We start from the raw sequence: 27,622 nt of genomic DNA on the forward strand, positions 1-27,622 counted from the left end.
AAGCACACGCCTGCTCCCTGCCAAGTTATTGCAAAACTTGTTTTGCAGGGCGCTTCACTAAAACATAGGAGTAGGAAGGGGAATTCAGAAGACTGTGTAGGCCACTCCCAGGTTAGAGATGGTGTAAACGTGATGGATGTCTGACTTTTTGAAAGCTTCCAGTGAAGGAGATCTCAGGATCTTTTGCTGACCTTTCACAGGTCTGTAGCTTGCAGCAGTTCCTCTTTATCTAATTTTGCAGCAAATAGAGACCATTTTATATCATTCTGCTCATCAGCCCATGATTTCTGGGTGAATATTTTGTTTCTTGTGTTTTCAATTTTTATGAGAGGAAACTTGGGTCAGAATTTTTACTGTACTTACAGTACTGTAGTACACACACTGTATAGTGCTCCGTGAGGTGTTTTTTTTCCTCTTTATAGCTCCTTTAGCCTGTAACCCATGGAGGAGAGAGTCTCCGTGAGCAGTGGGTTGCACTGTGTGGGTGAGCAGCAGCGCAGCATGTCCTCCTAGGCTGTTGCTCTCTGCATACGTCCAAAAGCACAACATCTCTTATAGTGTTGGCACCTGTGGGAAAGCACAGCCAATTTCTGACCTGAGATGCAGAGAGTGACCTTAGGCAGCCAACTGTTTTTATACAGATTACTAAATATCACAAGAGGTAACATCTTTAGCAGTCTGCCCTGCCTCTAAAATGCATCAAGTACACGTCTCTAAATCCTTCCCTGGTTTGATGAAGTAGCTGTTCCTGGATAGTGTGAAAACCTTGCCATCCCTAAGCTCTTGGGAAAAGAAGTCTGAAAAAAAGGGCAGCAAGTGCTTTGTTGCTTTTGGTATAGAGACTGCCACTTGGGGAAGAAGTCAGTCTGAGCCACCTCCGTTCTCCTCTTACCCAGTAGTGGCATGATAAAGAAAAGTACGGGGAAGTACCATCTTTTGAGGGATGACTGGCTGCTGGAGCTGATAGAGAGGAACAGAGTAGTCCCAGATGGCATGGGAATAATAGCTAAAGTCAGACAGCATTGGGAAAAACTATGGGAAGAGTGTTGCCAGTAAGATGTCTTGCCCTGGCAGGTAGATTAATGGCTTAAAATCAATCACCATGCCTGTATGTGCAAGTCTGGATGACTTCATTGTTTCTGCCCATGGCCAGTAGTGTTTATTTCTTCTGAGAAAGCATGGACTTCCTTCAGCTGTTGCTCAGGCTGTAAATACAGTGTTTTCCTTGACTTGCACCTCAGTAGTCATGGCATTTCTCACTAATCAAAAGGCTTGGAAGTGGCTTGCCTCACTAGCACAGATACACATTCGTCTTAGAACATTAAGTAAAAATTTTAAGTGCTTTCATTTGCTGGTAGAGATGAAGACCTGTAATAGCTTACTGCTAAACAGAGCTTTTTGTAAGATACATTGAGGAAGCTACCGCAGCTTCATGTCAGAAATATGTGTTCCTGCAATGATGACACCTCAGAAATATAAGCACTAAACTAGACCAAACTGATACTGCGACATGGAAGGCATTCAGGATTTTTACCATATAGAAGAATTGAGCAAGATTTTATAGGCAAGTGGAAGATGATTTGTAAAATAGGAACAGAGCAGTGGCACTCAGGAGTGATGTCCTTAGACTGCTTCCATCCCCACCCACAGCTTGCATTGGATGAGAGAATATGGTGTGCCTGACTTGCTCTGCAAAACAGGAAAAAGTCTTTGCGCTGCATGGGTTTTTTACAGCACTCAGCTATCGCACTTGCTAAATTCAGTCTGTGTGCGTTCATACAGTGAATGTTGTAACACAGAAACTGCCATTAAAGAAACTGCACGTGCTGAGAAGCTAGTGCCCTCAGAGTGGCTTCCTGCCTCGTGAGTATTTAAGCGCAGTTCTTGGAAACACGTGCAGATGCAGGTCTCGTGCAGCACCATTAGTTCAGTGGTTAGAAGTCTGTGGGGAAGCAATTGTATCCTGGGCATATACTGCCCCAGTGGAATGTGCAGGAGATCATGCACGCTCATTCTTTAGTCTTTCTGGTCAAATGCTGTCTGTTGTTTATGTTGTGCAGTGTGGCAAAAAAACCCAGACCTTGAGGTGACTGTGTTTTTTTAAAACAAACAAACAAAAACAACAAAAAAAACCCACACAAAAATGGAAGTGATACATTAAGAACTGATGACTTAGTTTTCATCAGTGCAAAGCAGTATTTCCTCTGTAATAGTTCTGGCTGCGCTGCCACGTCATGAGTGCTACAGACAGTTTCTTGCTAGTTGAGGCTTGCTTGGCAAAACAATGAAGGAGGAGATTCTTTGGGATCTTTACTTGTCCAGTTAAGCAGTGTGCAGAGAAAAGCTGTGCTCTCTGCTAATTTCTTAAACTGGCCTTGTTAAGCAAAGGAGGTCTTGTCACTCACCGCTGTATGTTGATGTCCTCTTAGCTCCATAGCAGGACCATAGTGGCGTTTTAGGTACCACACAAAGTGCAAGATCCGAGACTCGATATCTGCCAACATGTGGCTTTACTACATTTTGTAATAAAGGGTGAGCAGGAGGCAACAGTTTGAGCTGGTGCCCACCCATCAGGAACACTACTTGCATGACTCAAAAAGAGAAATAATACAGTGTCTTTGGAAGAGATTTTTGGGTCAGAAGATGAGGAGGACCATGCAGAGGGGTGGGCTGTCGCCAGGGGCAGGTGAAGCGCTGTGCTATTAACTGAGCTTTGCAGCACAGGCCTTTCCCCCTTTTGGTCCTCCTATTCGGTCCTTGTTTTTCTATGCCATTTAGGGTGGGGACTCCACCCTTATTCTTACTGAAGTCTTGAGTGTCTTGTCTCTTGCTGGCGGGACAACATGGCTGAATGAGGGAGTGGTAGAGCGTCTTTTGGTAGTTCTGCAGCAACTGTCCCAATTGTATAATTGCAAAGGTTTCTGGTAGCAACCTCATTGCCTCCTTGCATGGAAAAAGCTTGAACAATGTTTGCAAGTGCTGTTTTTTAGCTACTCTTTTAATATAGGGCGCACACAGCAGGGGTTGTCACAAGCTTTTGCAGGCTTCACAGGGCAGGTGCTTCTGCAGTCTCAGGTGAAAGCTTGTGTGCTGGGCATAACTGTGCAAGTGTACACGCTGTAGCTATGTAAAATGCTAACGGATGTAAATACCCATGCATCCTTAAAAGACTTGTACCAGAATAGTTTTGCATCTTTAAAAATAGTTTGTCCATAATTTGCTATTGTTACTGTAATCAGGACCAGGCACCCTCTGAATACAAATTAAAAAGAAGCTCATTCTGTGCTCAAATGACAGTTCATGTTTTAGAGAAATGAGTATGAGATTCAAACCGATTTCTTAGTTCGGGTCAAAACCTGACCAAGCAGCTCTTTCCAGTACCTCCCTGCTGGGACAGTCAGGCTCCTCTCTGGCTGCCGGGGCTGTGGAGCAGCCCAGCCCTGACATGACACTGGAACAACTGGGTTTCTCAGAAGGACTGGATCCAGCAAATAAATACCATCATTGGTTTTGAATCCATGGGATGGCTTCTTGCTCCCCTATGAAGGGCTGAGGGCAACAGAAGTGAAAATGGCTTTGTCTGTGATGGAACAGTTCCCTAAATTAACATGTGACTCAGGAGCGCGCTTGGGGCTTGCAGAGTTTCACAGAAGGTGCAGAGCAAGAGGGGTGAAGCGCTAGCGAGTGGATGCATGTAGCTCCATCAGATCCCAAAAGCTTTAGAGCTCCCAGCGGATGAAAGCAGCTGCTGGTGGAAAAGCTCTGTGAGACCAGGCTGTGCTGCCTTGCCGGGGCTTGGTCTGCTCACAAAACAGGCCCTTAGGGCTTAAAGCCACCACCTCTTCCTGCTATGCGAGGGAATGGTGGTGAGAAGTAATTTTGATGTTGCATTTTTATTGTTACATTTGAAGAATAATAATTTCCAGAAAAGATACAATGTTCAGAATGTTTTCTGTGAATTTATGAGGTGTCTTGGAGATACAGAAATGCAGTTGTTTTCATCACCTTCCTGGAGGCAGCCTTGAAGAACAGCTTCAGAAACCTTCTGTGTGGTTTCTTAAAGAATATTGTAGCATTTCTTCACATTAATGTGTAATGGAAAACGTCAAGGAATGGAAAAATTTGCAAGTTTAATTTTTTGACTCACAAAAAATCTGAAATTTGATCATCAAAAGCAGAGTCCTTGGGTAAAACCTTAAATATGTGGATATGTTTGTATCCATGTGCATCTTTGCTGCCTTTGGCAAGAGTTATGGTGCTTCCAGTGCAAGATATCTTCTGCTGGGCTGGAGATGTTTAGATTTCCTGTATAATATAGTAGAAGAAAAGCTTATAAGCTCTCTTATAAGGAGAAAAGCTCTTGCTGTAGAGCTCTTCCAGTGCACTGTGAGATGGATACTTGTCATGAGATCCTCTGTTGAATGTAAAAGACAAGAACATGGAAACTGTATTCCTGTAACTTCATTGCCTGCTAAATGTTTTCATGCCAGTTTCTGTGGCATAAGTTGTACCTTTATTTTCAACATGATGCTTTTGTCCTTAGGGATGAAGCTGGCCAAGTCCTATTACTGAGAATATAGAAGTTATAATGTTCTTGATACATTATCATACATTTTGTTTTGATACAAACTGGCAAGCTTGGGAGTTACAGAGTATTCATTCCTCGGAGGTCACTTAAAGACTTAACCTTTAATTAGGCCCCTGCAAAATCTTAAGTTTTCAAGGTACAAGATCATCTTTATTCTTTGTAACTTAATTTTAACTGGGTAGGACTAGTGCAGCCTGGTAAAATAGTTTGGAAGTTCACCTGCCTGAGGACAATTGATTTTTAAAATGATCCTGAGAGATGCTGCAAGAGTGTGCCAAAAGGAGAGTGTGTAGGTATCAGTATTTGTATGTGGTTTACTTTTGTGAGCCTAACTGAAAGCAAGCAGGTTCCCTGGCCCTGGTCCAAGGAAGCGTGCTGTTTGGGAGGTTAAATGACTCGGGGATCTTCCACACAAGCAGTGACGTCTGTTGTTCTCGCTGCAGCCCAGGCAAGGCGTCTGTTGGCTTACTAGCAGTGTGTGAGCTGTGCTGGCAGTGGTCCAAATACCCTTAATCCGGCGTGCGTCCAGGCCTCCCTGTGGAAGAAGGGGACCCTTTCATCTTACTGCTGTGTCCGGGGGCAGCCTTGGGGGAAGGTGTCCTTCCCTTTGGCTGTTCTGCTGTGCTTAGGTGTCCTTGATTTGTTAAGAATGTACCAGCTCTTGCAGCATAGCTAGGTGCCGTCTTCCCTTTCCTGCTCTTATGCCCTCTCCCTCCCCACCCCTCCTTTTTTTAATTTTCTTTTTTTTTGGTAGACTAGTGCAGTGCGCGCACTGCAAGTGATCAGTTGCTTTTGAAAGGAATTCTTTGGTGTACTTGATACCACAGAATTTATTATGGAAACACTATACATTAATAATTTTGAAATTGCCATCAGTTGTGCCTTTGTTCTAGCTGCTGAGGTAGCAAATTTAATCACATGGAAAATGGGCAGCATAGAGATACTTTCCATGCTCTACCGCCCCACTTACCTTATTTGCTCTCTGGGGCTTTCTAATCCGAGGGTGCGGCCTGCTGCTGGGTAAATGTCGTCAGTCTCTGCTAGGCATGGAAAGGGCTCCCTTCACTCCTTGCTGGTGCTCTGGAATGTATGTTTCCACCTCCCATTTTACTAACAGCAGCATATTTCTGACCTGCCTGTGGACTAAGCAGCGATTTACAACCACCTATGAAAAACACTGTTGACTTGGTAAGATACAGAAGGTTACAGGTTTAAGACTGTGATGAGTTTATAATATCTGTCCTTCAGACTCTTGTTAAGTCAAACAGATAGCTTCTGCTACGGAAAATCAGGTAGTTCTGCCCTAAACACTTCCTGAGAGCACTGTCCAGGTGTCCAAATAGCAATATGTGAGAGCACTAGATGCTGTTTCAGATTCTGTTTCTCAAGAGAAGCTCCCTGCTTTTCTTTCTTTGTTTTGGCATTCCCATCTGGGGACAGTGGTGATGACAGACTTCCTTTTAGTAACTTCAGTCCTCCAACATAAAGTGCCAGGAGGTGCTTGGTGTCATTAGCTCAGTATCAGGAAAGGTGGAGGCTCTGGTCATTAGAGTTCACAGAGCCTGGAAAATGGACACAAACATGGGGCTCTCCATTTCTTTTCCACAATGGTTTCAGCATGAAAAAAAAGGCGGGAGGGGGAGGAATAGTAATCTGCACAGAGTACTTCTGCATCTCACTGGAATAATTTTCTCCTGCTGTTTCTGGCTGTACAGAATAATTATTCTCGTTTGACAGGAGCAAATCCCCAGTATCTTGCAGCCCTGGGCTCATTTTTCTGTAACACTGGTTCAAGCTAAATTTCTTTTTCTTTAAAAAAAAACCCCAAAACAAAAAAACAACTACTTTTGTCTATGCAAGGTTGAAGGCTCAGCTATAATACCTGGTGTGTGTTGCTACTCTTAGCTCTAATAAAATGCAAGTGCTGGCCACCCAACTAGAAAGAGTGGCATTAAATGTGCGGGACGGAGCTGTTAACCTGCGTGGCAAACGTGGCCCCTTTTCCTGGTGCCTGAGTTGTAGTAGGTCTGTTTGACACAGGCCTATGGTGAGAGGGGATGGCTCTGTGGTGCCAGGTCTCTGTCAGTCTCTGCAGTGTACGTGCTCCGCCTGGCAATGGGGAAGGAGGAGACAGCGACATGGACTGCACTGCAGCACACTGCAGCACTCCCAGAACAAAGACTTGCTGGGAGAACACAACTTGTGGTGTTGCTGCTGTGTGCTGACCACAGTTCAGAGACAGGACCCTGAGACCACATCTGCCTTATGAACATTTTCTCTTGTAACTGTCAGTCACTTTCCCAGAGGGTTTGGAATTGACAGGATAGCTGAATTATTAATAAGACACTAATAATAAGTAACAGAGTTTTGGACTAGACGAGAAAAGACTGTAGTGAGCTCACCTCTGAAATGAGATTAGAGGGTGGGATGCTGCATTACAACCTGTTGAAGCTGGCCAGAAGGGAGTGGAGCGCTTGTCTACTGTCAAACTACGACAGCCTCTTAGGGAGAAGGGGATGTCTTTAGCCAGTGGACCTGAGCTCTCTCTTATCAGTGGTCTGCAGTGTGGTCTTCAGTGCAGTACAGCAGAGAGATCTCTCTCTCTCCAATACCCTCTAGTGAGACTTGTGCGTTGTGAAGTGTAGCATACAAGTACTCCTGCAACCTTCCAGGGAAGACTCTGCATGTAACCAGGTCACTTGAAGAAGACTTTCTCTTTTAAAACTCAATCACAGCTTGTTCATTTTGATGCACAAATTCCTATTACTGTCAGTGGGCTTTGTTCTGGGGTTATCAGTGCTCTGCACCACCACATCATCTCCATGGATGCATGAAACCAAACAGGATGAGGGTTGTCTTTTTCCCCACAATTTATTATATATGCTGTTAGCGTGATAGCAAGATTCATTAAGTGTTCTCTATCCACAAAATTAGCCTGCCCAGCTTCACATGAGCTGCATGGAGCTTCTCCCGTATGGGTCACAAGACAGAAAGAGCCCTCTGTGTTTGCAGCCGCTCGAGCTGCACTGATTGGCCCTAAACACAAAAAGATTGCTCGAGTTGGTCTCTACAGCATCAGGTTTAGCTATGTCCTATTAACCTATCTAAATCTCCCTGCTCCACTACTCCAGCATTAGGAGCTGTATCATAGTTCTAGGTTACAATGCAAGGAGGAGAAAATAAGAAATACAGCCTTTAGACTTCTGCAGAGACCAGAAGGCTCAAGAGTTGTACTGCTTTTCAGAATGATGTTACTGGATTATCAATGCCCATAGTCTGTGATTTCTGGTAGTTCTGTTTCTGGCACTTGGCTGAAGCTGTTTTCCAAGAAAGGAAAGAGCAAGTGGGTTTTCTTTTTCCTGTTAAGGAAAGAGCAAGTGCCTTCTTAAAGGCTCCTTTTTCTAAGGAGTGAAGGAAGCAAAGGAGTCTTTTTCTTCTAGGTACCATTATTGCATGGTTTCAGGAGACGAGCCAAGCTGAATTCATGACTTGTAACTTAGGAGGATTGACTCTAAAATAGAGAGTATTTTTACAGATACAATCCTACTGAAATGCTGTCTGAATGATTATACTTGCCTAGGGTTTACTTGTGTTTTCGAAGAAATTGCATTACCCCAGTCCTTTATTGTGTGAATACAGCTAGAATTGCAGGGGAAGGGGTCCATCTTCTGCCTGTGTTTTTCATTTTCCTGTCTGTTTTCTTTAAGGAAGTTCTCTGTCATTGCAGTCAAAGGGCTGCTGCAGGAACTTGAAGAGCTAGGCTGCTGCAGGGCAAGTGTCCCTGTGCCTTGTCAAGCAGAGCAAATCTCCTGTGTGACTTCCAGGATAGTTTTTGTAGTAGGCTGCTCAGAAAACCTGACCTTTCTTTCTGCGGAAATGCCCTTACTTTGGCTTTCTCCAACCTAGATAACCAGTTCAGGATGTCAATATTGGAGCGACTTGAGCAGATGGAGAGGAGAATGGCTGAAATGACAGGCTCCCAGCAGCACAAACAAGGAGTAGGAGGTGGGAGCAATGGGAGTGGGAACGGAGGAACACAGGTGCAGGTACGAACAGCTTTATGCTTTCTTATCAGGGTTTGTTTTTGTGGGGGTTGGAAAGGATTATCATTTTTCCTAAACAAGAAGTCTGGTTTGTGGGCGTCTAACAGCAATTGGCTTTCACTCACATTTGCCACTGTCTCAGTACTTCTAAAAGTGGAAGGCTACCTGCTCAGGGCAGGTTGCAGCTCTCCTCAGTGGTTAAACTGGGATGTGTGTGGTGTTTCAGTGCGTTTCTGGGACTGGGACACTGGGCAGCTGCTTTGAGAGCCGCGTGGTGGTGGTGTGCGAGAAGATGATGAGTCGTGCTTGCTGGGCAAAGTCCAAACACTTGATCCATTCAAAGACTTTCCGAGGAATGACACTGCTCCACCTAGCCGCTGCCCAGGGCTATGCTACACTGATCCAGACCCTCATCAAATGGCGGTAAGACCCAGCCCGTTGGACTCTTGGGTGTCAATACAGGCATGGCAGAAGCGTATGTAAGACCTGCTTGGTTCAGATTTCTGGTTGCCCCTTACAAACAGCCAAGTCCCTGAACTTGTTCCTGTTCCCTGATCTGACAGGATGTGTCTCTTGAGAGAGCGAGTCCAATCACTGGATGTATCATGCTTTTAAAGTCTCTGGTGGGGGCACCATCTGTAGTAAATATGTGTGTCATGGGCATATGTGTGGCTACTTCTTTGTGGTATGGTGCGTTGGGTAAAGCTGTGCATTTAGGCAATGATCCTAACATGGCTACAGAGTGTCATTAGTTCTGTTGTTTCCTCTGCAGCACCAAACATGCAGACAGCATTGATCTGGAGCTGGAAGTTGACCCTTTGAATGTGGATCATTTCTCCTGCACTCCTCTGGTAAGAACAGAGACTGAAACTTCTGAGAGAGTCTGAGGACCCAGTGATGTTCTTCCTCATGTGTTATTTTCTTAATATGTTTCATGCTTTGAAGAGTAGATGTTTCTTAGAAACATAGGATCTTTGGGTTGGAAGGGACCTTTAAAGGCCATCTAGTCCAACCCCACTTGCATAAGCCAGGACATCTTCAAGTAGAGCAGGTTGCTCAGAGAGCCCTGTCCAACCTGACCTGGAATGTTTCCAGGGATGGGGCATCTACTACTTCTCTGGGCAACCTGGGCCAGGGTTTCACTACCCTTCTTGTGAAAAATTTCTTGCTTAGATCTAGTTGAAATCTGTCCTCTTTTACTTTAAAATCATTACCTGTCGCTACAAGTTCTGCAAAAAAGTCTGTCCCAGTCTTTCTTAGAAGCCCCCTTTAAGTCCTGGTGTCCTGGCAGGCTGCAATACAGTCTCCCTGGAGCCTTCTCTTCTGCAGGCTGAACAACCCCAACTGTCTCAGACTTTCTTCACAGCAGAGGTGTTCCATCCCTCTGAGCATCTTTGTGGCCTCCTCTGGCCCTGCTCCAACAGGTCTGTGTCTGTCCTGTGCTGAGGGTTCCAGAGCTGGACACAGAACTGCAGGGGGTGTCTCACCAGGGCAGAGCAGAGGGGCAGAATCCTGTCCCGTGACCTGGTGGCCACGCGGCTTTGGGGCCAGCCCAGGATACTGTTTGCTTTCTGGGCTGCGAGCACACATTGCCAGCTCACGTCCAGCTTTTCATCCACTAGTACCCTTGAGTCCTTCTCAGCAGGATTGCTCTCAACCCCTTCATCCCCTCAGCCTGTATTGATACTGGGGGTTGCCCTGATCCAGCTTCAGGACCCTGCACTTGGCCTTGTTGAACCTCATGAGGTTCATGCAGGCCCATTCCTCGGGCTTATCCATGTCCCTCTGGGTGGCATCCCATCCCTCAGGCATGTCAGCCACACCACTCAGCTTGGTGTTGTCTGCAAACTTGCTGAGGATTCCCTTGATCCCACTTGTCTGTGTCATTGATGAAGATATTAAAGAGTACGGGTGCCAATACGGACCTTTGAGGGACACTACTCATTGCCGATCTCCATCTGGACACTGAGCTGTTGACCACTACCCTCTAGATGCAACCATCCAACCAATTCCTTATCCACCAAATAATTTGATTTGTCCACCCATCAAAGCTGTATCTCTCCAATTTAGAGAGGAGGATGTTGTGGGGGACCGTGTCAAAGGCCTTACAGCAGTCCAGATAGACAACGTCGGTAGCTCTTCCCTTGTCCACTGCTGCAGTCACTCCATCCTAGAAGGCCACTAGGTTGGTCAGGCAGGACTTGCCTTTGGTGAAGCCATGCTGGCTGTCTCAAATCACCTTCCTGTGCTGCATGTGCCTTAGCGTAGCTTCTGGGAGGATCTGCTCCATGATCTTCCCAGGCACAGAGGTAAGGCTGACAGTTTGGTAGTTCCTAGGGTCCTCCTTGCTACCTTTGTTAAAAATGGGTGCAGTGTTTCCCCTTTTCCAGTCACCAGGGACTTTACCTGACTGCCACGGAGAGTGGCTTGGCAATGACATCAGCCAATTCCTTCAGGACTCTGGGACATGTCTCGACAGGTCCCATAGACTTGTGCATGTTCAGGTTCTTTGGGTGGTCTCGAACCTTATCTTCTCTTACAGGAGGGACCTTCCTCCTCTACTCCATCCCTTCGAGCAGTGTGGGGAGAGAGACTGCAAGTGAAGGCTGAGGTAAAGAAGTCATTGAGTACCTCAACCTTCTCCTCATCCCTTGTTACCAGTCTGTCAGTCTTGCTCATCAAGGGGGGTGCGCTTTCTTTGACCTTTCTTTTTTGGCTGACAATACCTATAGAAACCCTCTTTACTATTCTTTGCATCCCTTGCCAAGTTCAGCTCCAGCCATGCCTTGGCCCTCCTGACCTCACCCCTAGACAACTGGGCAGTGTCCATGTACTCATCCCAGGATACCTGTCCCTGCTTCTACTGCCTGTGCATTTCCTTCTTGCCCTTTAGTTTGCCTATCAGGTCTCCACTCAGCCATGTTGGCCTATTGCCTTCCTTCCCTGATTTCTTACATCTGGGGATCGAGAGCTCTTGTGCTCTACAGAAAGCATCCTTAAAGATCTGCCAGCTCTGTTCTGCTCCCTTGTCCCTGAGGGCAGTTTCCCAGGGCGTCCTATTGACCAACTCCCTGAAGAGCTGGAATTTTGCTTTCCTAAAAGCAAAAAAGACTTTACTCTTCCCCTGCCCCATATATCTCAGGACTGTGAACTGCACCAATGCATGATCACTGCAGCCCAGGCTGCCTCCAATCTTGATGTCACCAGTTAGCTCGCATGTGTTGGTGAGCAGCAGGTCCAGTATGGCATCCCCTCTGGTAGGGTTGTCTGTTACCTGGCACAGGAAGTTATCCTTTGTGCATTCCAGGAGTCTCCTGGATTGCCTGCAGCTCACTGTGCTACTTCTGCAGCAGATATCAGGGTGGTTGAAGTCCCCCAGCAGGACAAGAGCCTGCAAGCACGATGCCTCCCATAGCAGGAGAGAGAAGGCTTCATCAGTAGACTCCCCTTGCTTGGGCAGCCTGTGGTAGACACCAACCACAAAGTTCCCTTTGCTGCTTCAGTCCCTGATTCTTACCCGTAAGCTTTTGACCTGCTCATGGTTATTCCTCAGAGACAGCTCTTCACACTCTATCCATTTCTTGACATATAGGGCAACGCCTCCGCCCTTCCTTCCTCACCTGTCCCTTCTGAACAGCCTGTAGCCATCGATAGCCGCGCTACAGTCATGGGATTTGTCCCATGATTGGTGTGTAAATGGTGCATCCTTGCTGTGTAAATGGTAAGATATGGCACTATCAGCTTCCTGGCATTTTGCTGAGAGAGGCCACATAGAAAAAACCTTGTCATTGAGTAATATGAGGAAAGGGAATAGATCAGATAGGTGATTCTGGTTTGTGTTTTACCCAAAATCTAGTCTCCGCTGTCGTGCTGGGGAAGGGACTTTACACACCTTATTTCAAGTTGTTTTCTTTGAGTGATTGACTGTAGAGGTTGTAAAGTCATTACAATATCTTGGTCATTGAAATCACAAAGTCATGACTGAAAACTTAGACAAGCAAAAAGCCAAAGCAGGTGGAACCAGAACTGCCAGTTTACAACAGCAGAGTGTTGATTTTACTGTTCCCAACCTTTAGTCTTGTCTGCTGTGTCTGATCTCAGAGATTCCTTTGCATATGAGGCTGTTCTGTCCCTGCAGTGATGCCAGTGTTTTTACCAACCCCAAAAAATGTTTATGACTAAAAAGAAACTGTCAGACTGATTCATTTGGCAGATGGAGGTTTCTCTGTCATAGTAGAGAATAGCATGCATCTAATCCTCTGTAATGGCCTTTTGTCAGGAAAGAACTCCCAGTTGCTGAGGTTCAAGTATGTTATGGTTTTGCTTATGAGAGTCATTTTTCTGTGAGCTGGGGACCAGACTCCACTGCATTAGTGAGAAAGGAAGGAGAAGGCAGGTTGCCCTATGTGTCAATTGTCTTTTCTTTTTTAGATGTGGGCATGTGCCCTGGGCCACATGGATGCAGCCGTTGTGCTGTACAAGTGGGACCGCCGAGCCATCTCTATTCCTGACTCCCTTGGGAGACTGCCACTGGCCATTGCCCGGTCTCGGGGCCACGTGAAGTTGGCGGAGTGCTTGGAGCAGCTACAGCGAGATGAGCAAACTCAGCTGGGGCAAAACACCAGGATTCAGTGCCCCTCAAGCACAGACTCCAGCACAGAGAACTGGGTGCCCCAGTGGCACAGTGAGCTTATTGCCTCTCAGGAGCCTCAGAAGGGAGTCACTGTGATTTCCAGTACAAACACAGGTAAAACAGCCCTGAGGGCATGCACTGTTTTACTGACACTTGACATGTGAAAACCTGGGGGCAAAGAGCTCACTCGCGCGGCAGATGCCATCTGTAGCCCTGCTGTCCGTGCTTAATTATTTTCTTGTGGTCTCTCTGTCATGTGCTCCATGCACTTGCATAAGTATCGGGAAGAGGAGTGAATGCCTGCTTTAGAAAGACACGTGTATCTTAAGAGTGGTTGAGGTCATATCCTCCCTGGGTGATAGTTACTCTCTTTGTACACGCCATCAGGTGTCCCAGAGCATGGCACAAACTTCTGCCTGTAGGTCTGTGTCAGAAGCTCTTCATGGGTTAGGCAATCATGGGTTGTGTGTTTTGTTTTGACCATTGATGTGTTTGTTTCCAGAGCTGAGACGACCAAGATCAGAACCTTCCAGTTACTACAGTAGTGAGACTCAGAAAGATTACCCTGCACCCAAAAAACATAAGCTGAGCCCTGAATATTTTCAAGCCCGGCAAGAGAAACTGCTTTCCACTGCGCTGAGCCTGGAACAGCCGAGCATCAGGAAGCAGAACTCCAGCTCCAAGCAATCTGCCACTGAGACAATCAGCCCCAGTGAAGGGATAAGGGACTATGGCCGGGAGCTCTCCCAGCACATCCCGGAAGTTACTGGGTACCGGGGCTCTGGCAGCCAAGCAGGCATCAAATGGAACCCAAAAGACGTTTATATTGGTGTGTCTGCAGTGCAGGTGGCGGAGAGCGAGAAGGGAGCTGTACTGGGGAAGGACACTGTAGCCCATCGGCTACGCCAGCGAGAGCAGATGAATGTGCTGATGATGGCTGACAGGGAGATGGTGGATGCAGAGCTCTTGTCCTATAGGGACAACGCAGGGGATGAGGACTGCTTACACCACATGGATGACTTGCAGGTAAACATACCCGTAGCACCAAGATCAGCAGCCCAGAGAACATGGTGGCTGCACAGAGGAGCCTAACTGTGAGAAACTTCTGTGGAGGCCTTTAGAGACTCCGAATTGTGCTTTGTGAAAGGAGGTGGTCATACGGTCAATGTATACTTTCTTCCAGTTTCAAAGGGTATCCTTTCAACCCAGACACAAAGGCTGATGGTTGGCATTTAGGGTCATGCACTGGTGTACACCTCAACAGTGTACAGAATGCACAAGATTGTTTGCAATTTTGCAAGGAAAAAGGAGAAAGCAGACCCTCCTGGTCACATCAGTAAATGAGACTAAGGTGGCCCCATAGTCCTTCGGGAACTGGGAAGCAGTCCTGTGAAGACAAGGTCACTTAAGAGAGGCAATGCTGTGGTTGCAGGCCAAGCTGCTGCACTTTAAAGGGCAAGGAGAAGGGGAGAGACAGTGGGCTTGGGGAAGGAAAAATCCCACCAGGTATGGAATAGAGGAAATAAAAACACAACAGAAGCAGGACATACAGATGAATAGTAGTCACTGGGGGAAACATACTGTGTTTGGTCTTCTTAGTGAAAAGAGTAATGGGAGCACAGCCTGCATGCACTGCCTTGGCATCTCTAAATAGTCTTATCTTGCTGTCGTAACATGGATGAAGCAGGTCTTTGCAAAACAAGAACTGCTTTCAGTTCTCTCTATTAAAACTTTCTGTGAACCTTGGCAGATGGGGAGGGATGTGGTTCAGAAGGATTCCTGACAAAGCTGTGGTCCCGAGGGTTTTAACTTCTCTTGATGTGCCTTTACTGTTCTGTCATGCTCTACTGCACATCTCAGTGAAAGAGTAGCAAGATCACTTTTCCTTTGGGAATGAGATAGTCGTGACAGCTATCAGTAGTGTACAGCAAAGGTCCAGTGACATTAAACCTTTCACCAGATGTCTTAGGCTCCCTGGACATTCAATGAAAAAGAGGTCTGGGGAATAGAAAACCCTGCAGTGCTTTGTCAGAAGAGACAGAAAAGCAAATGAGTATTGCTTAATGAATTTCTCTCCAATGCTGAGACAAACAGTAGACTCCAGCTACCACAAGTTTGGGAAAAATGGGGCAGTCTGTCTAAAGCTGGGCTGTAAGGTGCAAGCACAAGGCTCCTGCTAGCAGGCAGCAAAAGTTTGCTCTCCTCTTCCCCTTCCCAGGTGAACATGATGACACTTGCAGAGCACATTATTGAAGCAACGCCTGACAGGATCAAGCGGGAGAATTTTGTGCCAATGGCGTCACCGCTGGTGGAGAGAACGGACAGTGCTGCCATGAGCACCACAATGAGCTGGCTGGCCAGTTACCTTGCTGATGTCGATCATCTGCCGAGCGCTGCACAGATAAGGTCAGTAAGAGCTGTGAAGCTGCTCTGGGTTTTTGAGTGGTCTCAGTGCTGAGCAGCACGCACTGATTCTTTAGTCCGCAGATGCTGTTTCTCAGTGGGCCTCAATGTTGGTGTTCCAAGCCCAGCCACGCTCTCGTGGCAACATGTACCATTGCCAGTACAGCTACATGTTGATGGAAGAATGGAGTGCATGCAGCAGGAGGAAGGAGGGGGAAGTGGCCACAGGGTCTGACTTGCGACTTCTATTCCAGTGCCAAGTCTGCGCAATGCAGTACGGACAGGCTCAGGAATGGGGGATGTTGCTTGGAGAGAGGGAGGGGAGCAAGAGCTTCTGCCTTGAACTCAGAAATGTCGTAGTCCTTATCTGTGATGCCAGCCCAGGTGCTTTGTGAGCCAATAACTCCTACTGTGATTGGTATTTCAGAAGTCTGTATAGTGAACCCCTGACCCCTTCTTCGAACACCAGCTTGAGCCCTGCAGGCTCACCAATCAGTGAAATAGCTTTTGAGAAACCCAGCCTTCCCTCGGCAGCAGACTGGTCTGAATTTCTAAGTGCATCCACCAGCGAGAAGGTAGAAAATGAGTTTGCACAGTTAACTCTGTCTGATCATGAGCAGAGAGAACTCTATGAAGCTGCCAAACTCGTCCAGACAGTGTTCAGGAAATACAAGGTATGTGGCCAAAATGTCCAATGTCTTCCTTGTTAGATGTGAGAGAGTATAATTTGTTACAAAACAAAATGTGGGTAATACACAGTCCTGGGACAAAAATACAGTTTCTGTCATAACCTTTTCAGTGCTCCTAGCATGTGCTTGTTGATGTTTACCCAGCAGCTGCCATACTGGAGAGAGCATGCCATGCCATAGCATGCCTTTTGTGCCGGAACAGCACTCACAAAGCATCTCCTCAAAATATACCCCAGAGGTCCTGGTTAGTTGCTTGCTTGGTGGAAAGATAATTCTGAGGGTTTGTCCCTTACATGAATTGACAGTAGAGTTATCTCCAGGAAATGCCTAGACCTGAATTGGACCAGGTGGCACTGGTAGGAGAGATGTAGAAGTAGGTGCCCTGCAAGCTGCTGTGAGCTACTTAATATCGTCTGTCCTGTTTTTTGGTGCACTCTGACTACTTACTGCTTCTTTCCTTCTCCACGTAGGGTCGTCCTCTCCGGGAACAACAAGAGGTGGCTGCCGCTGTTATTCAGCGTTGCTACCGAAAATACAAACAGGTAATCAAGGAAGTGAAAGTTTATGAAACACATGTGTGTGCCATGAACACAGCCCTTTGTAATGGGAATTATCCCACTGTTGTTCTTGTATGCTCATTGGCATGCAGTAACGAAATACCCTGCTCAGGCAAAATTGAAAAGGGAAGCTAATTCGTGTCCTGAATCTTAATTTTGGAGGGAATCCTTGAAAGGATTTTGTTTGTGATGATACCTGCATTTTTGCTATGAGATAGAGGGCAATGATGTATTCCATATTGGCCTTTATGCATGCTATAGCCTGGTGAGACTATCCTCTGACTAGTTGCTTGCCAAATTTCATTGTGAAATTGAAGTTGGTTTTGCCTTTGATAAAGGCGAAGATGAAAAACAGGTTGTTTTATTTTGCACATACTAAACTTTTAAACTATGGGAAGTCACATGTTTTAGCTTGATTCAAGTTGTTCCAGGACTGAGACTGTTATCCAGACTCTAGTCGGAAACATGCTTTTAGGCTGAGTTCTCAACCCCAGAAAAAGAAGATACTTTTTTTTTCTTTTTCCTTTTTGGTTTTGGTTGGGTGGGTTTTGTGTTTGGGTTTTTTGTGGGGGCTAGAGCCCACATCCCTCTTTTCACTATACCCAGCTAGACTCAAGCTGTCTGATGCCTGGCAGCATGTTACATAAAGTGAAAGGCAAGATGCCTGTGCTCTTTTACAACCTTCAAAAATATTTATCTGGGAAGCCTTTCTAGTGTTAGGTGACTGCATCATGAATCACATTCAACCTGTCACATGGCTGTCATTCTGGAGTGATGCTTCCTATGATAGGGAAGCTTAATTCCTTTCAAAAACTGCTTGACAAACTGCTATGTCTTGGATCCTGGAATCGCTTCTTTTTGAAAGAAGATGGTTTGGTTTTTGTTTTCGTTTTCATTCTTTATTTGCAGAACTAACATTAACTATATTTTTCTGTTTCTTCCTAAGCTTACTTGGATAGCCTTGAAGGTAATACAAATACAAACACTATTTTGGAAACAGTTCCCCGTGGGTCACTAACTTTCACATTCAATATAAACCAGGAGAACCTGGCATTTAGAGAAGTGTTTTAATAGTATCCACTAATAAATGCCTGTGGTTGAGAAATCACTGACAAACCAAACTTTATGGGAGATACGCTGGGGCTGCCATGCCACAGCATATCAATGCAGTGGTACAACTTAAAAAAAAGAAAGAAAAAAAAAAATCTGCTGCTTCTACAGGTACTTATATAAGCAGTGATGAGCTGAGGTGTGTGGAATGTTTTGAAGCCAGTTTCCAGAGGACAGGTTTTCCTTTGTTGCTGCTGATTAGCTGTCAGTGAGTGATCTTTGCCTTGGCATTCGGGGAGAACATTTAACCCACCTGTGCAGCCAATGTCCTCTGCATTCTGCCTGCCAAAGTATTTTAAGCATTCATCTTTGAAAACCTGTGCACTAAGACCACAGTCTTATGTACGTTGCTGCTCATACTGGAGGCATGACTCTTGATGCCAGTCTTAAATTGTTCATGGCCAATAATTTTCTACTGTAAAGGTGGATTTCCCAGCTGTGCAACATCTTGCTCTCATCAGATACTAGAATCAGCTGACCTTCTCTCAAAGCTACCCAGGAGGCAAGGCATACTCTTCCTGGAGAGAACATTTCCTCAGGGTAATTTTCCATCCACAGCTTCCTCCTGCACCATGGTTTTGTATCAGTCAAAGCACTGTCCTATCAGCGCAGGTGAGCTGAGCTTTCTGGGGCTGCTGTACTAGCTGAGGCTTACCACTTCAGGGAGGTTAGGTGACTTCTCAGTTTATCCTCTTCCCAGCTGGAGGGGAAAAAGAGGAGGAGAGGGAGTAGCTAATCAGTTAAGTGGGTCTTAGAGTTGAACACAAACATATTGGGGTCTAGTCTATCCAGCGTCTGGTGTTTTCTCTTTCACATGCCTTATTCTTCTATTATGTTACTCTATTGCTTAGATCAGCACAGGCTTATGACTAGACTTGAAGTCATAGCTCACATCATGGCTTCGTATTTGAACCCTTCTGTTCAGGGGTTTGTAACTCAGCCACAGGAGTTCCACCTGGGCTAAAAATTGGAAGGAAAACCATGAACGGCCCATGAGTGGAGTTATTTAAAATAGCTAATTTAAAACCACAATCTGATCCATTTAATTAAAAATGTTAAAAATAAACAAAAAAAACCCAATGGAAATCAATAATGACAAAATATAACTGCACCTAATGACTGCTTCAATTCCAAAAAGTGAAATTTGGTAAATGGTGGTCTGTGATGATATTGGAGGGTTTTTTGCTTTGGGGTGATGTGGAGGGGGAGGGGGTGTTTGCTTTGTTTGTTGTTTTGTTGTTTTTTTTTTTTTCCCTGATAGACAGGAAAACTTACGTTGAGATATGTTAGGACATTACCCTATACAGGGCAGTGGCTGCTATTTCTGAGTCTCATCTATCTGGTAAAGTTGTAGCTGATAAAATATCCAGGAACAATAGACACTTACATTTTCAAAGTGTTAAAACTTTCAAAATAAGATCAGTAAACACTGAAAAACTTGTCATAGTGTTAGTTCAGAGGTATGAGTGCGACTTCTATACATTATTCTACAGCCCTGTCTTTCAAAAGGACTTTTAAAAATATGCATGAATGCGTATGGTTTCTGTTAAGCAGCCATCTATTTGCGTGCTTTAAGAGGGAAAAGATGTAGAATAAAGAAGACTTTTTTTTGAGAGAGAGTTTTTTGCCTGCTTTATTTGGAATCATGGGGCTAGAAATAATACTAGTACTAGAGGGAATTTGGGATCTGTGTGACTGCTCATGCAAATTTGCGAGTTCGGTGGATACTTGTTACAGACTTTAATGAGATTTAGCTTTGCTTATGACTTAGGCTCAACATAGGACTTGCTTGAGTTGTGGTTTTGGGGTTTTGTTTAGTTTTGGTTTTTTTGAGTTAGAATCCCATGTTATTCTTTTTGAAATGCTTGACTTTAAATGGATATATGAGCAATCAAAACTTTTGCAGTATTGTGCTATGGCATAGAAACCAGAAATGAGCTGTTTAAAATTAAGTGTCCTAGGAAAGTGGAATACACTTGGAAAGAGCAAATTCAGTTCTTAAAGTAATTCATTTAAAAGAGATTTTTAAATGAAGACACCAAAAAGTGTATTTTGGTTTTAGTTAATTTGTTAGCATTTTGGAATAGTCATTCATGCTGCTTTAGCCTTACAGTCACTTAGTTGGGCGTGTTTTGCCACTGTTGTTATGAGTCTTTACAAACAGCGGCTGCACAGAAGTGGGCATCCTGTACTTTGTAATGAGATTTCTGTATGCAAGGGAAAAAAACAATTCCTCTAAGTGTAGTCAGTTGGTTTATCTGTAACGCAGACCCACTGCAGTACAAATATGAAGCGGTGTAAACACGACTTGGGTTCAGCTCGTTGTTCCAAAGTTGTTCATAAGTATAGGACAGCTGGATCTGGTCATTAGCATGTACATGTAGAGCCTCTGCTAGCTAGGTGTTAAACAAAAGCAATCCTGTCAGGCTATTCCAGGGGTGGCAAAACAGGTAGTTGCTTTCTTGATGCAGACTAGGTTCTGCACCTGATCTCACAGTTGTTCCAGTTTGCTGTCACCCTTTTCTCACACAGTTCCCAGTCAGCAAGTAGGTACTCATTTGCTTCTCATCATGTCTTAGTGGCACAAGAGTCTTTCACCATAGGAACCTGCTTCTTGCTGGTTTTATTGGAGTGCCTCAGCTTCTCTTTGTTTCTTTTGTAGTATGCACTTTATAAAAAGATGACACAAGCTGCCATTCTTATCCAGAGCAAATTCCGAAGTTACTATGAACAGAAAAAATTTCAGCAGAGCCGACGAGCCGCAATGCTGATCCAGCAGTACTATCGCAGCTACAAAGAATGTGGGAAGAGGAGGCAAAACCGTCGGGCAGCCACCATTGTACAACAGAAACTCAGGTGAGCTGTTGGGATATCTGATGCTGCCAGGATCTTTATATACTGCTTTTACAGTCATCAGGGCTGTGTTGTAATTTGCAGACAAAGGCTGGTGCGAAAAGGACAGTGGTTCATAGGATAATTACTCTTGACCAGTTTTGCCTACACTTCAGTGTTGGGTTTTTTTTGTGTTTAGAAGCAGTCTGCTTACCAAGAAGCAGGATCAAGCTGCTCGCAAGATTATGCGGTTTTTACGACGCTGCCGCCACAGGTATGACGCTATCTTTTGGTATCTGCCCTTCGTTAGAGCAATGCAACAATAGTCAAGTGTGTTGGTAATGAATGCAATGTAAAGGATAATAGAATCAGCTCACTACAGATCATTTAACCAAATAACAAAACCCAGCTGCTTCCAAGATGTACTGACAAAAATGAAATCTCTAACTTAGGACTGTTTCTGAAAGCGAATCACGTTCAGCTCTGTTGCTGATATGGTAAAGCAGCCCAGGGTGTGTTAGGCAGACACTGAATAAGGTAACTTTGAGCAAAGCAAGGCACATGACTTTAAAAGTTGGACTTGAGGAAGTCTGAAAAAAGCTTACTGAATCATAGCTACAGCTTGTAAGTGCTGCACAAAGCTTTCACGGTATGTGGGAAAGTGCAAAATGTGACAACTTCTGGTGTACGCTGGATAAACTCTCATCAAATACGGGTTCTTTTTAATGTGGGTTGGTGGAATGTGCCAACAGAGCAGCAGACAAGTTAGTTCACATCAGCCACTCCACACGTATCTCAGTAAGCTGGGAGTATAGACACAGCCATGAAGCTACATCACCTCCTGCCAGTGTGAGAACCTGTGCAGGCTTGCCGAAGTGCTCATGTGTGGCAGCTAGCGCTACCATACCAGTACTCTGCTACATGCAGGGCATTTGTTTTGATTTTTTTAATGAAAGGATCCCATATATGATTAGGTTGCAAACTGGAACTTTGCCTAGACAAAAGTCAATTCAGATGTTTCTGACTCTGCTCCCTCCATTGTCACCACACATGCATTTCATCCACTCAGGAGCCGGTCAGACCTGATGCATTTTGAGGCGTGTCTAGTTCAGCCCAGTGATGTTTGAACAAGGAGAGCTCTGAGAGGCAGAGAGGCATATAATCAACTTGATTTTAGGAACAGAGTCGGTCCTTTTCATAGGAATTCAGAGCTGCAGTTTGCAGGAAGTCAGTGTGGCTTATGTTGTGGAAGGGCATCTTACTTGCAGGTTCAGTGGGAGGTAACATGTGTGGACAAGAAAGAGGGCTGTATGGTTTCTAGGCCAATTCCAAATGCACTTGAAATAGCCACAGTTGTTCATGAAGAAGCACAAGTGGCTTCTTGCTCTCAGCAGGGCATGTGGAAGAGACCAAAAGGTTTGTTTTCTTGTATTTGTTGAGCAGCATGTCCCACCGAAGCAGGCAGAGGCTCAGCACTTCTGTATCATCTCAGATCTGCTTGAGATCCAGGCAGTCCCTGGGGAAACCATGTGCCTGTTTCCATCCATGGAGGCTCTGGGGTCAACCTGCCAGAGACTCTTACAGCTGACTCTCGCACACAAGCCCAGAGAATACATCAATGACTAGCTATAGCCCTGGGTTTCCCACCAATGTCCGGGATGCGTTATGCACTTCAACCACGCTCAGTTAAATCTCCCGCTGTCAAGTAACCTAGACTCTTCAAGGCTTAAATTGCCCATGATTCCAGCAGTTTTTCTTGCATTCAGCTCCTTGTCTTCCTCTTTCTCATCATCTCGTTTCCTTTGTAGAGTGAGATCCTACTCATTTGCATCACCGAAGTTTGCAGGCGAGACCCTTCCCTTTGCCTGTAGTCAATCTCTCTCTTCAGCAGTGTGATGGCTGCTGTGCATCTCTGGGAGATGGGTTTAGGTCTTGGGCATTTATAGGCAGGAAATAAAAAGAGGAAGCTGGGGGGATCCGTTGTCGGTAGGCTCCCTCTGGCTTATGTCACACCATGCAGTACTTCAATTTCTGCAACAGAGCAGTCCTGCCTGTGTCCATAGGCACTTTGTTAGCAGTTGTGGTTACTTGGGAATTTGTGCATGGTTCTTGGCTAGGGTGCAACAAAAGAAAAAAGCAACTTATTTCCACTGAAGATGTTAACTGTTTTTCAAAACTGCCTTGCTTTTCCTTCTGAAATAAAAATGGTAATACATTCGTGGTCAAGCACTTTCTCCAAGCAAGCATAAGGGTTCAAAACTGTGTTAGTGTATCTAATGTTAATAATTGACAAATTTTAACCAGGAGCATTCTGGCATTGGCAAATCCTAAAAAGAAAAGCAAGACCTACCAAAATTATGAAACCACATTTCGAATCTGCTTGAAAGAGACATAAATTCACCAGCCTACTAGGTTTATAGAACTGTTCAGAAATGTGACAAGTTTGGGCCTCTTTCCCCATATTCCTCCTGCTTGCCAAAAAGCTCTAGCAAGCAGTTGCGAAGAAAAGTTTTCCAAAACATTTTGTGCTCTGTGCACTTAGGCTGCATCTGTGGTCCTGGGATCCCACTGCAGGAGTATCTCATGGACCCTCGGACTCTCCTGGCTGCCGGTACCATACAGAGAGCTCTGATCCCCATGCTTGTTTGCACTCAGTGAAGAGTAACACATAAATCAGGTTCTTAGAGCTCTATTACCACACAGGATTTTGAAGACAAGCAGATTGAAGTCTTTTTCTTGTGTAAACAACTGCAAAGGAAAAGTATAATGCTGGAAATGATACAGATCTTCTTATTAAAACAGCTTCACTTGCTTCAGCATCTCAGCTGTCTCGGACTGACCCGTTTGCTTCCTCATCCGCTGCCTGAGGGGGAGATCCACATTCCTTCCCCAGCACAGCCATATCCTGGCAAGACCACCTGCATTTGTTCTTTCCCAAGCTTGGCTCTGCAACCCCCTTTCTGAGCTGCCCTGTTTGTGGTGCATGTACACTGGGCTACCAAGTGGAAGACAGGGAATTGCTTCCTTCTCATCTGCTCTTCTTCAAGCTTTCTTTTTCTGTATCTTAATTACATTTATTCCTCACTGCTTGATTTCTCTTTCTTACCTCTTTCTAAGCCTAGAGTAATACAACTTAGGATGTTAAGTAAGTTTAAAACCACCTCCGTGTAAGTCTCCTAATTATATCTGTTCAGTCTACCGTGCGTCCTGTGTAACGCTCACACAGGACACAGCTGCTGCTGATGTGACTGGTACTTAGGCCAACAGCCCCATGCACTGTTTCAGGAGTACTGCTTGGTGGAATCCCATCATGGGCTTCTCTTGAAATGTTCCAGATTAGCACACTGCTGCTGTAAAACTAGAAATTAAGAAAGCCCCAGTCTCCATAAATATTTCAGCCATCCAAGCTCCTGATCACCCAGGGGCAAGCTGTAACAACTAACATCTGATGTAATTTAATGCTCTGTAGCATTAAAATGGCACTATAGCCACTTTTTAAACCACTGGGCCTTGTCAGTACAAGGGATAGAAATGACAGATATTTTTGGAAGATCTGAGGGAGTGAGAGAAAAGAGAGCATGCACAGGAATGTTGAAGAAACAGGATCTTGAAGCAGATTCCTATCAGCGGGTAGAGGTGGAGGAGGCTGTAAAAGCCACTTGCAGTTTGTCGTAAAGATAGTGAGCTAAGTGAAAAGGCAGTAAATTCTCAGAAAAGTTCAGAAATTCAACCTTAAAAAAAAAAAAAAGAAACTGTTTGACCTAGTTTTTGTCCACAAGCAGATTCTGTTGCTGGGCCAATAAATGACTCTTATTAAGAGCTTATTCTGTAGCCTTTAGGCAAAGTTAACTCAGTCTTTCCCCTGGCCACCGTCTGGTTGGTTGTTTCTTTCCTATTTTAAATTTATCAAAGTCTACTTCAAGCCAGTTATGAGAACGCTTTCTCAGCTAGCATTTAGAACAGTTTAAATGATGGTCTTGTACTATTTTGCTTATTGGCTTTTTGGCGCAAAGGCCGAGTAGCACAAACATGATTCGAATCAGCTTGAGGATCCAGGGTGCATAGGCATGTTGGTCTTCCATTTTCTGCTCTCCTTGAACTTACACCTGTTGCCTCATCAGACAGTATTTCAGATGTTTTGAGACAGTTAAGGAGAGGTTCTGCGGTTGGCACTCTCTCAGTAACGGATGTGTAGACACTGACAAAAATCAGAAAAGGAACTTAAGTGTTGGTTGAATGTATTCTTAGAGAAGATATTGGAGCTCTAGTAGTGAATATCAGTTGTCATGGAGACAAAAATGATCATTCATCAGCAGTCATTCTGATGGTCAGACATGTATTGTTTCCTTTTGACTTGGGGGGGACACACACACACCCCCACAAAAATGTATTTATCCATCTATTGTCATATTCCCAAAAATCTAGTGGAAAAAACATGCATCAGCCATAACATGGTATCAACATGACTTGTCATAGAAATGTTGTTTGTCGTGAATGAGAAACAAAAGCTTCCCGGTCTTCCAGGAGAGCTTCACCTGTCTTCCTGTGGTGCCTGGACCTGTTGTCTGGCACTTGCCTAACTTTCAACCTAAAACTTTCCATTACACCTACTGTGAGTTGAGCTGTGTCCTGGCATGCTGTCCTGTGTGAGGCAGAATTGAGGCTTTGCCTATGCAATGGTTGTGGAAAGACTCCATCTACTTAGTGATCCTCAGATATGACACATCCAGAGCTGCAAGGAAATACGCCAGCTCCAAAGTGGGTTTGGGTTTGCTGAGCTGAATCCATATATGGTCCAGACAGTCAGCTTCCACTGAGAAGGTAACCTCCTATTTCCTATTCTTTCTCCGATTCTTAGGAAAATTTTACTCCTCTGAGAGGTATCTATACCATTGCTAGGCTGTGATTATGATCTGCAGTGGTTTTTATGGAGTAGCATTTGGAATGAAATAGAAAACAGATGATCGCTGCAAGGGAAGGCAGGATGCAGCTAGAAGTGCCATGGAGACGACAGTATTGGGTTTATTTTACTTGCTTATTACTTCCTGCCCTAAAACACCTAAACACAGGACTGCTCTTCCCTGGTAAAGAGGAGGAGTCCAGTAGGCAGGAGTGGGAAGAGTTCTTTCTCTCCAGGCAAGCAGAAGTGTTGTCTCCTCCTCCCTGAAGTGAAGCTCTTGGTAAGGTATGGTTATTGCCATGTGTGTGCTAATAGCTCTTTGGTATTGTTTTGCAATCTGAAGCCCACTGGTGGACCATAGGCTGTACAAAAGGGTGAGTGTAGCTGCCTGCTAGCCAGTTCCTCTCTTCCATTTTAAGTATTTTTGCTTTCTGCTTGCTTGCATGGGGCTGCAGCCGAGATATGCCAGTAAGTTTCACCTCCATTAATTATATAAAACAGAATCCGGTATAAACTAACCCTACTGCAATGACTAACACTGCTGCTTTTATAACAGGACAGAGCTCCGCAGTAGATGTTACCAATGCATGAATGTGTGAAAAAGGACATGTATATTCATCATGGGCATGCTTAGGTGGCGTTGTTGGGGGGATATTTTTTCAATATCCAAAATGGTTGTTAGTAGATTTTGGAACTTTACGGAGTCTGTGCTCACACACACTCAATGAGTAATGATGTCCTTTGTCATGGGACCACAACAGTGTTCAGGCTAGATCGTAGGAAGCTGCAATACGGATGCAGGCTACTCCAGATGGGTATTTGTTTCTCTCTGAGACAGAGAGAAGCAGAAGAGCTCTTCACACTGCTTTGTACTCCCTAAGGCGGTTAAGCCCCAATGCTTATCTTCTAGAAGTTGGCCTTCGGTAAGTTACACATCTGGTTACCTTACTAGCGCCAGCTTTTTGACAGCTGCTTCTCTCAGCTCTTAATCTACGTAGTGGGAAGGAGAACAAAAAACCTGAAATGAAGATGAAGTAACTGTGTTATAGTAAGTGCCAAGTGAGCTTCTGTCGGGAGTATGGTTCTTGGCGTGAAGAGAGTCCAGTTGCCTTTGTGCTCAGTCACATTATCAGGCTGGTTTGCTTCCCGACAGCAGGGTGGGAATATGCTGAAGCGTTCTCATGGCAGGTCACGGTCCCTGTACAAGCAGGGAATGCTGTGGCTTTCAAGGCGTGTGATTGAATTGTCAGCAGGACTGCTCAGTACCATCTTGCATTTGAGAGGTCGTAGGACAGGTGGGTTATTCTTTGTCAAAAACTGCTGCTGGAAATGGCACCATTTGTGTGCTTATTACTACTATTTCAACAAGGGAAGAGAGGCAGGGGGAGGGATGACCTAGACTCCTGCTTCCACATCACATTCAGAAAAGAAAACTGAACTGCTGATCGCAGAGTTTTACTGACTTTGAGTTGCAGAGATGATTTTTAGGACTTAGGAGTGAGAGTGTGAGTTGGGCTTAAGCCTGCTGGAGGCATCATTTGTTTAACTGTTGAGCCTAACAAAGAAGCAATAGCTAATAACACTTCTTTCCAAACTATGACTTTTGTGCCACCATTTTTTGTTGCATATCCTCAAGTTTTTTTACAAGTAGAATGAACTAAGAATTGGATGAAATGGGGACAAAGGCCCAGATGTGCCTTAATTGTTTAAATGCTGCTTTCATGGATCTTGCCCTGATGGAGGAATAGAAATGTTACTCCTGATTGCAGGGACACCAATGCTGTGAAGTTAGCTGGAAAACTATAGTGCCAGGTCTTAGCACATATGGTAATGTGCTTTACTATTACACAGGTTAATTCAGGAACTG

At 44.9% G+C, this 27,622-nt stretch overlaps 1 protein-coding gene across 2 annotated transcripts in view; it reads left to right on the top strand.

Moving 5' to 3' along the window:
* Positions 1–27,622, top strand: part of CAMTA1 (calmodulin binding transcription activator 1) — a gene marked incomplete at both ends in the record, with an annotated part of 311,800 nt that overhangs the window by 275,804 nt on the left and 8,374 nt on the right. The window contains 12 exons of one of the 2 annotated variants that reach the window (XM_082009441.1): positions 8,495–8,634; positions 8,858–9,054; positions 9,404–9,482; positions 13,063–13,378; positions 13,767–14,290; positions 15,483–15,670; positions 16,095–16,341; positions 16,827–16,898; positions 17,860–17,880; positions 20,686–20,879; positions 21,055–21,129; positions 26,099–26,129. In XM_082009441.1, the coding sequence (XP_081865567.1) occupies positions 8,495–8,634; positions 8,858–9,054; positions 9,404–9,482; positions 13,063–13,378; positions 13,767–14,290; positions 15,483–15,670; positions 16,095–16,341; positions 16,827–16,898; positions 17,860–17,880; positions 20,686–20,879; positions 21,055–21,129; positions 26,099–26,129 (2,084 nt within the window). The remainder of the gene's footprint in view (positions 1–8,494; positions 8,635–8,857; positions 9,055–9,403; positions 9,483–13,062; positions 13,379–13,766; positions 14,291–15,482; positions 15,671–16,094; positions 16,342–16,826; positions 16,899–17,859; positions 17,881–20,685; positions 20,880–21,054; positions 21,130–26,098; positions 26,130–27,622) is intronic. The other variant, XM_082009442.1, reaches the window with a different exon arrangement.

Source organism: Phaethon aethereus (genome assembly GCF_964289735.1).
Source record: "Phaethon aethereus genome assembly, chromosome: 21".
NCBI lineage: Eukaryota > Metazoa > Chordata > Aves > Phaethontiformes > Phaethontidae > Phaethon > Phaethon aethereus.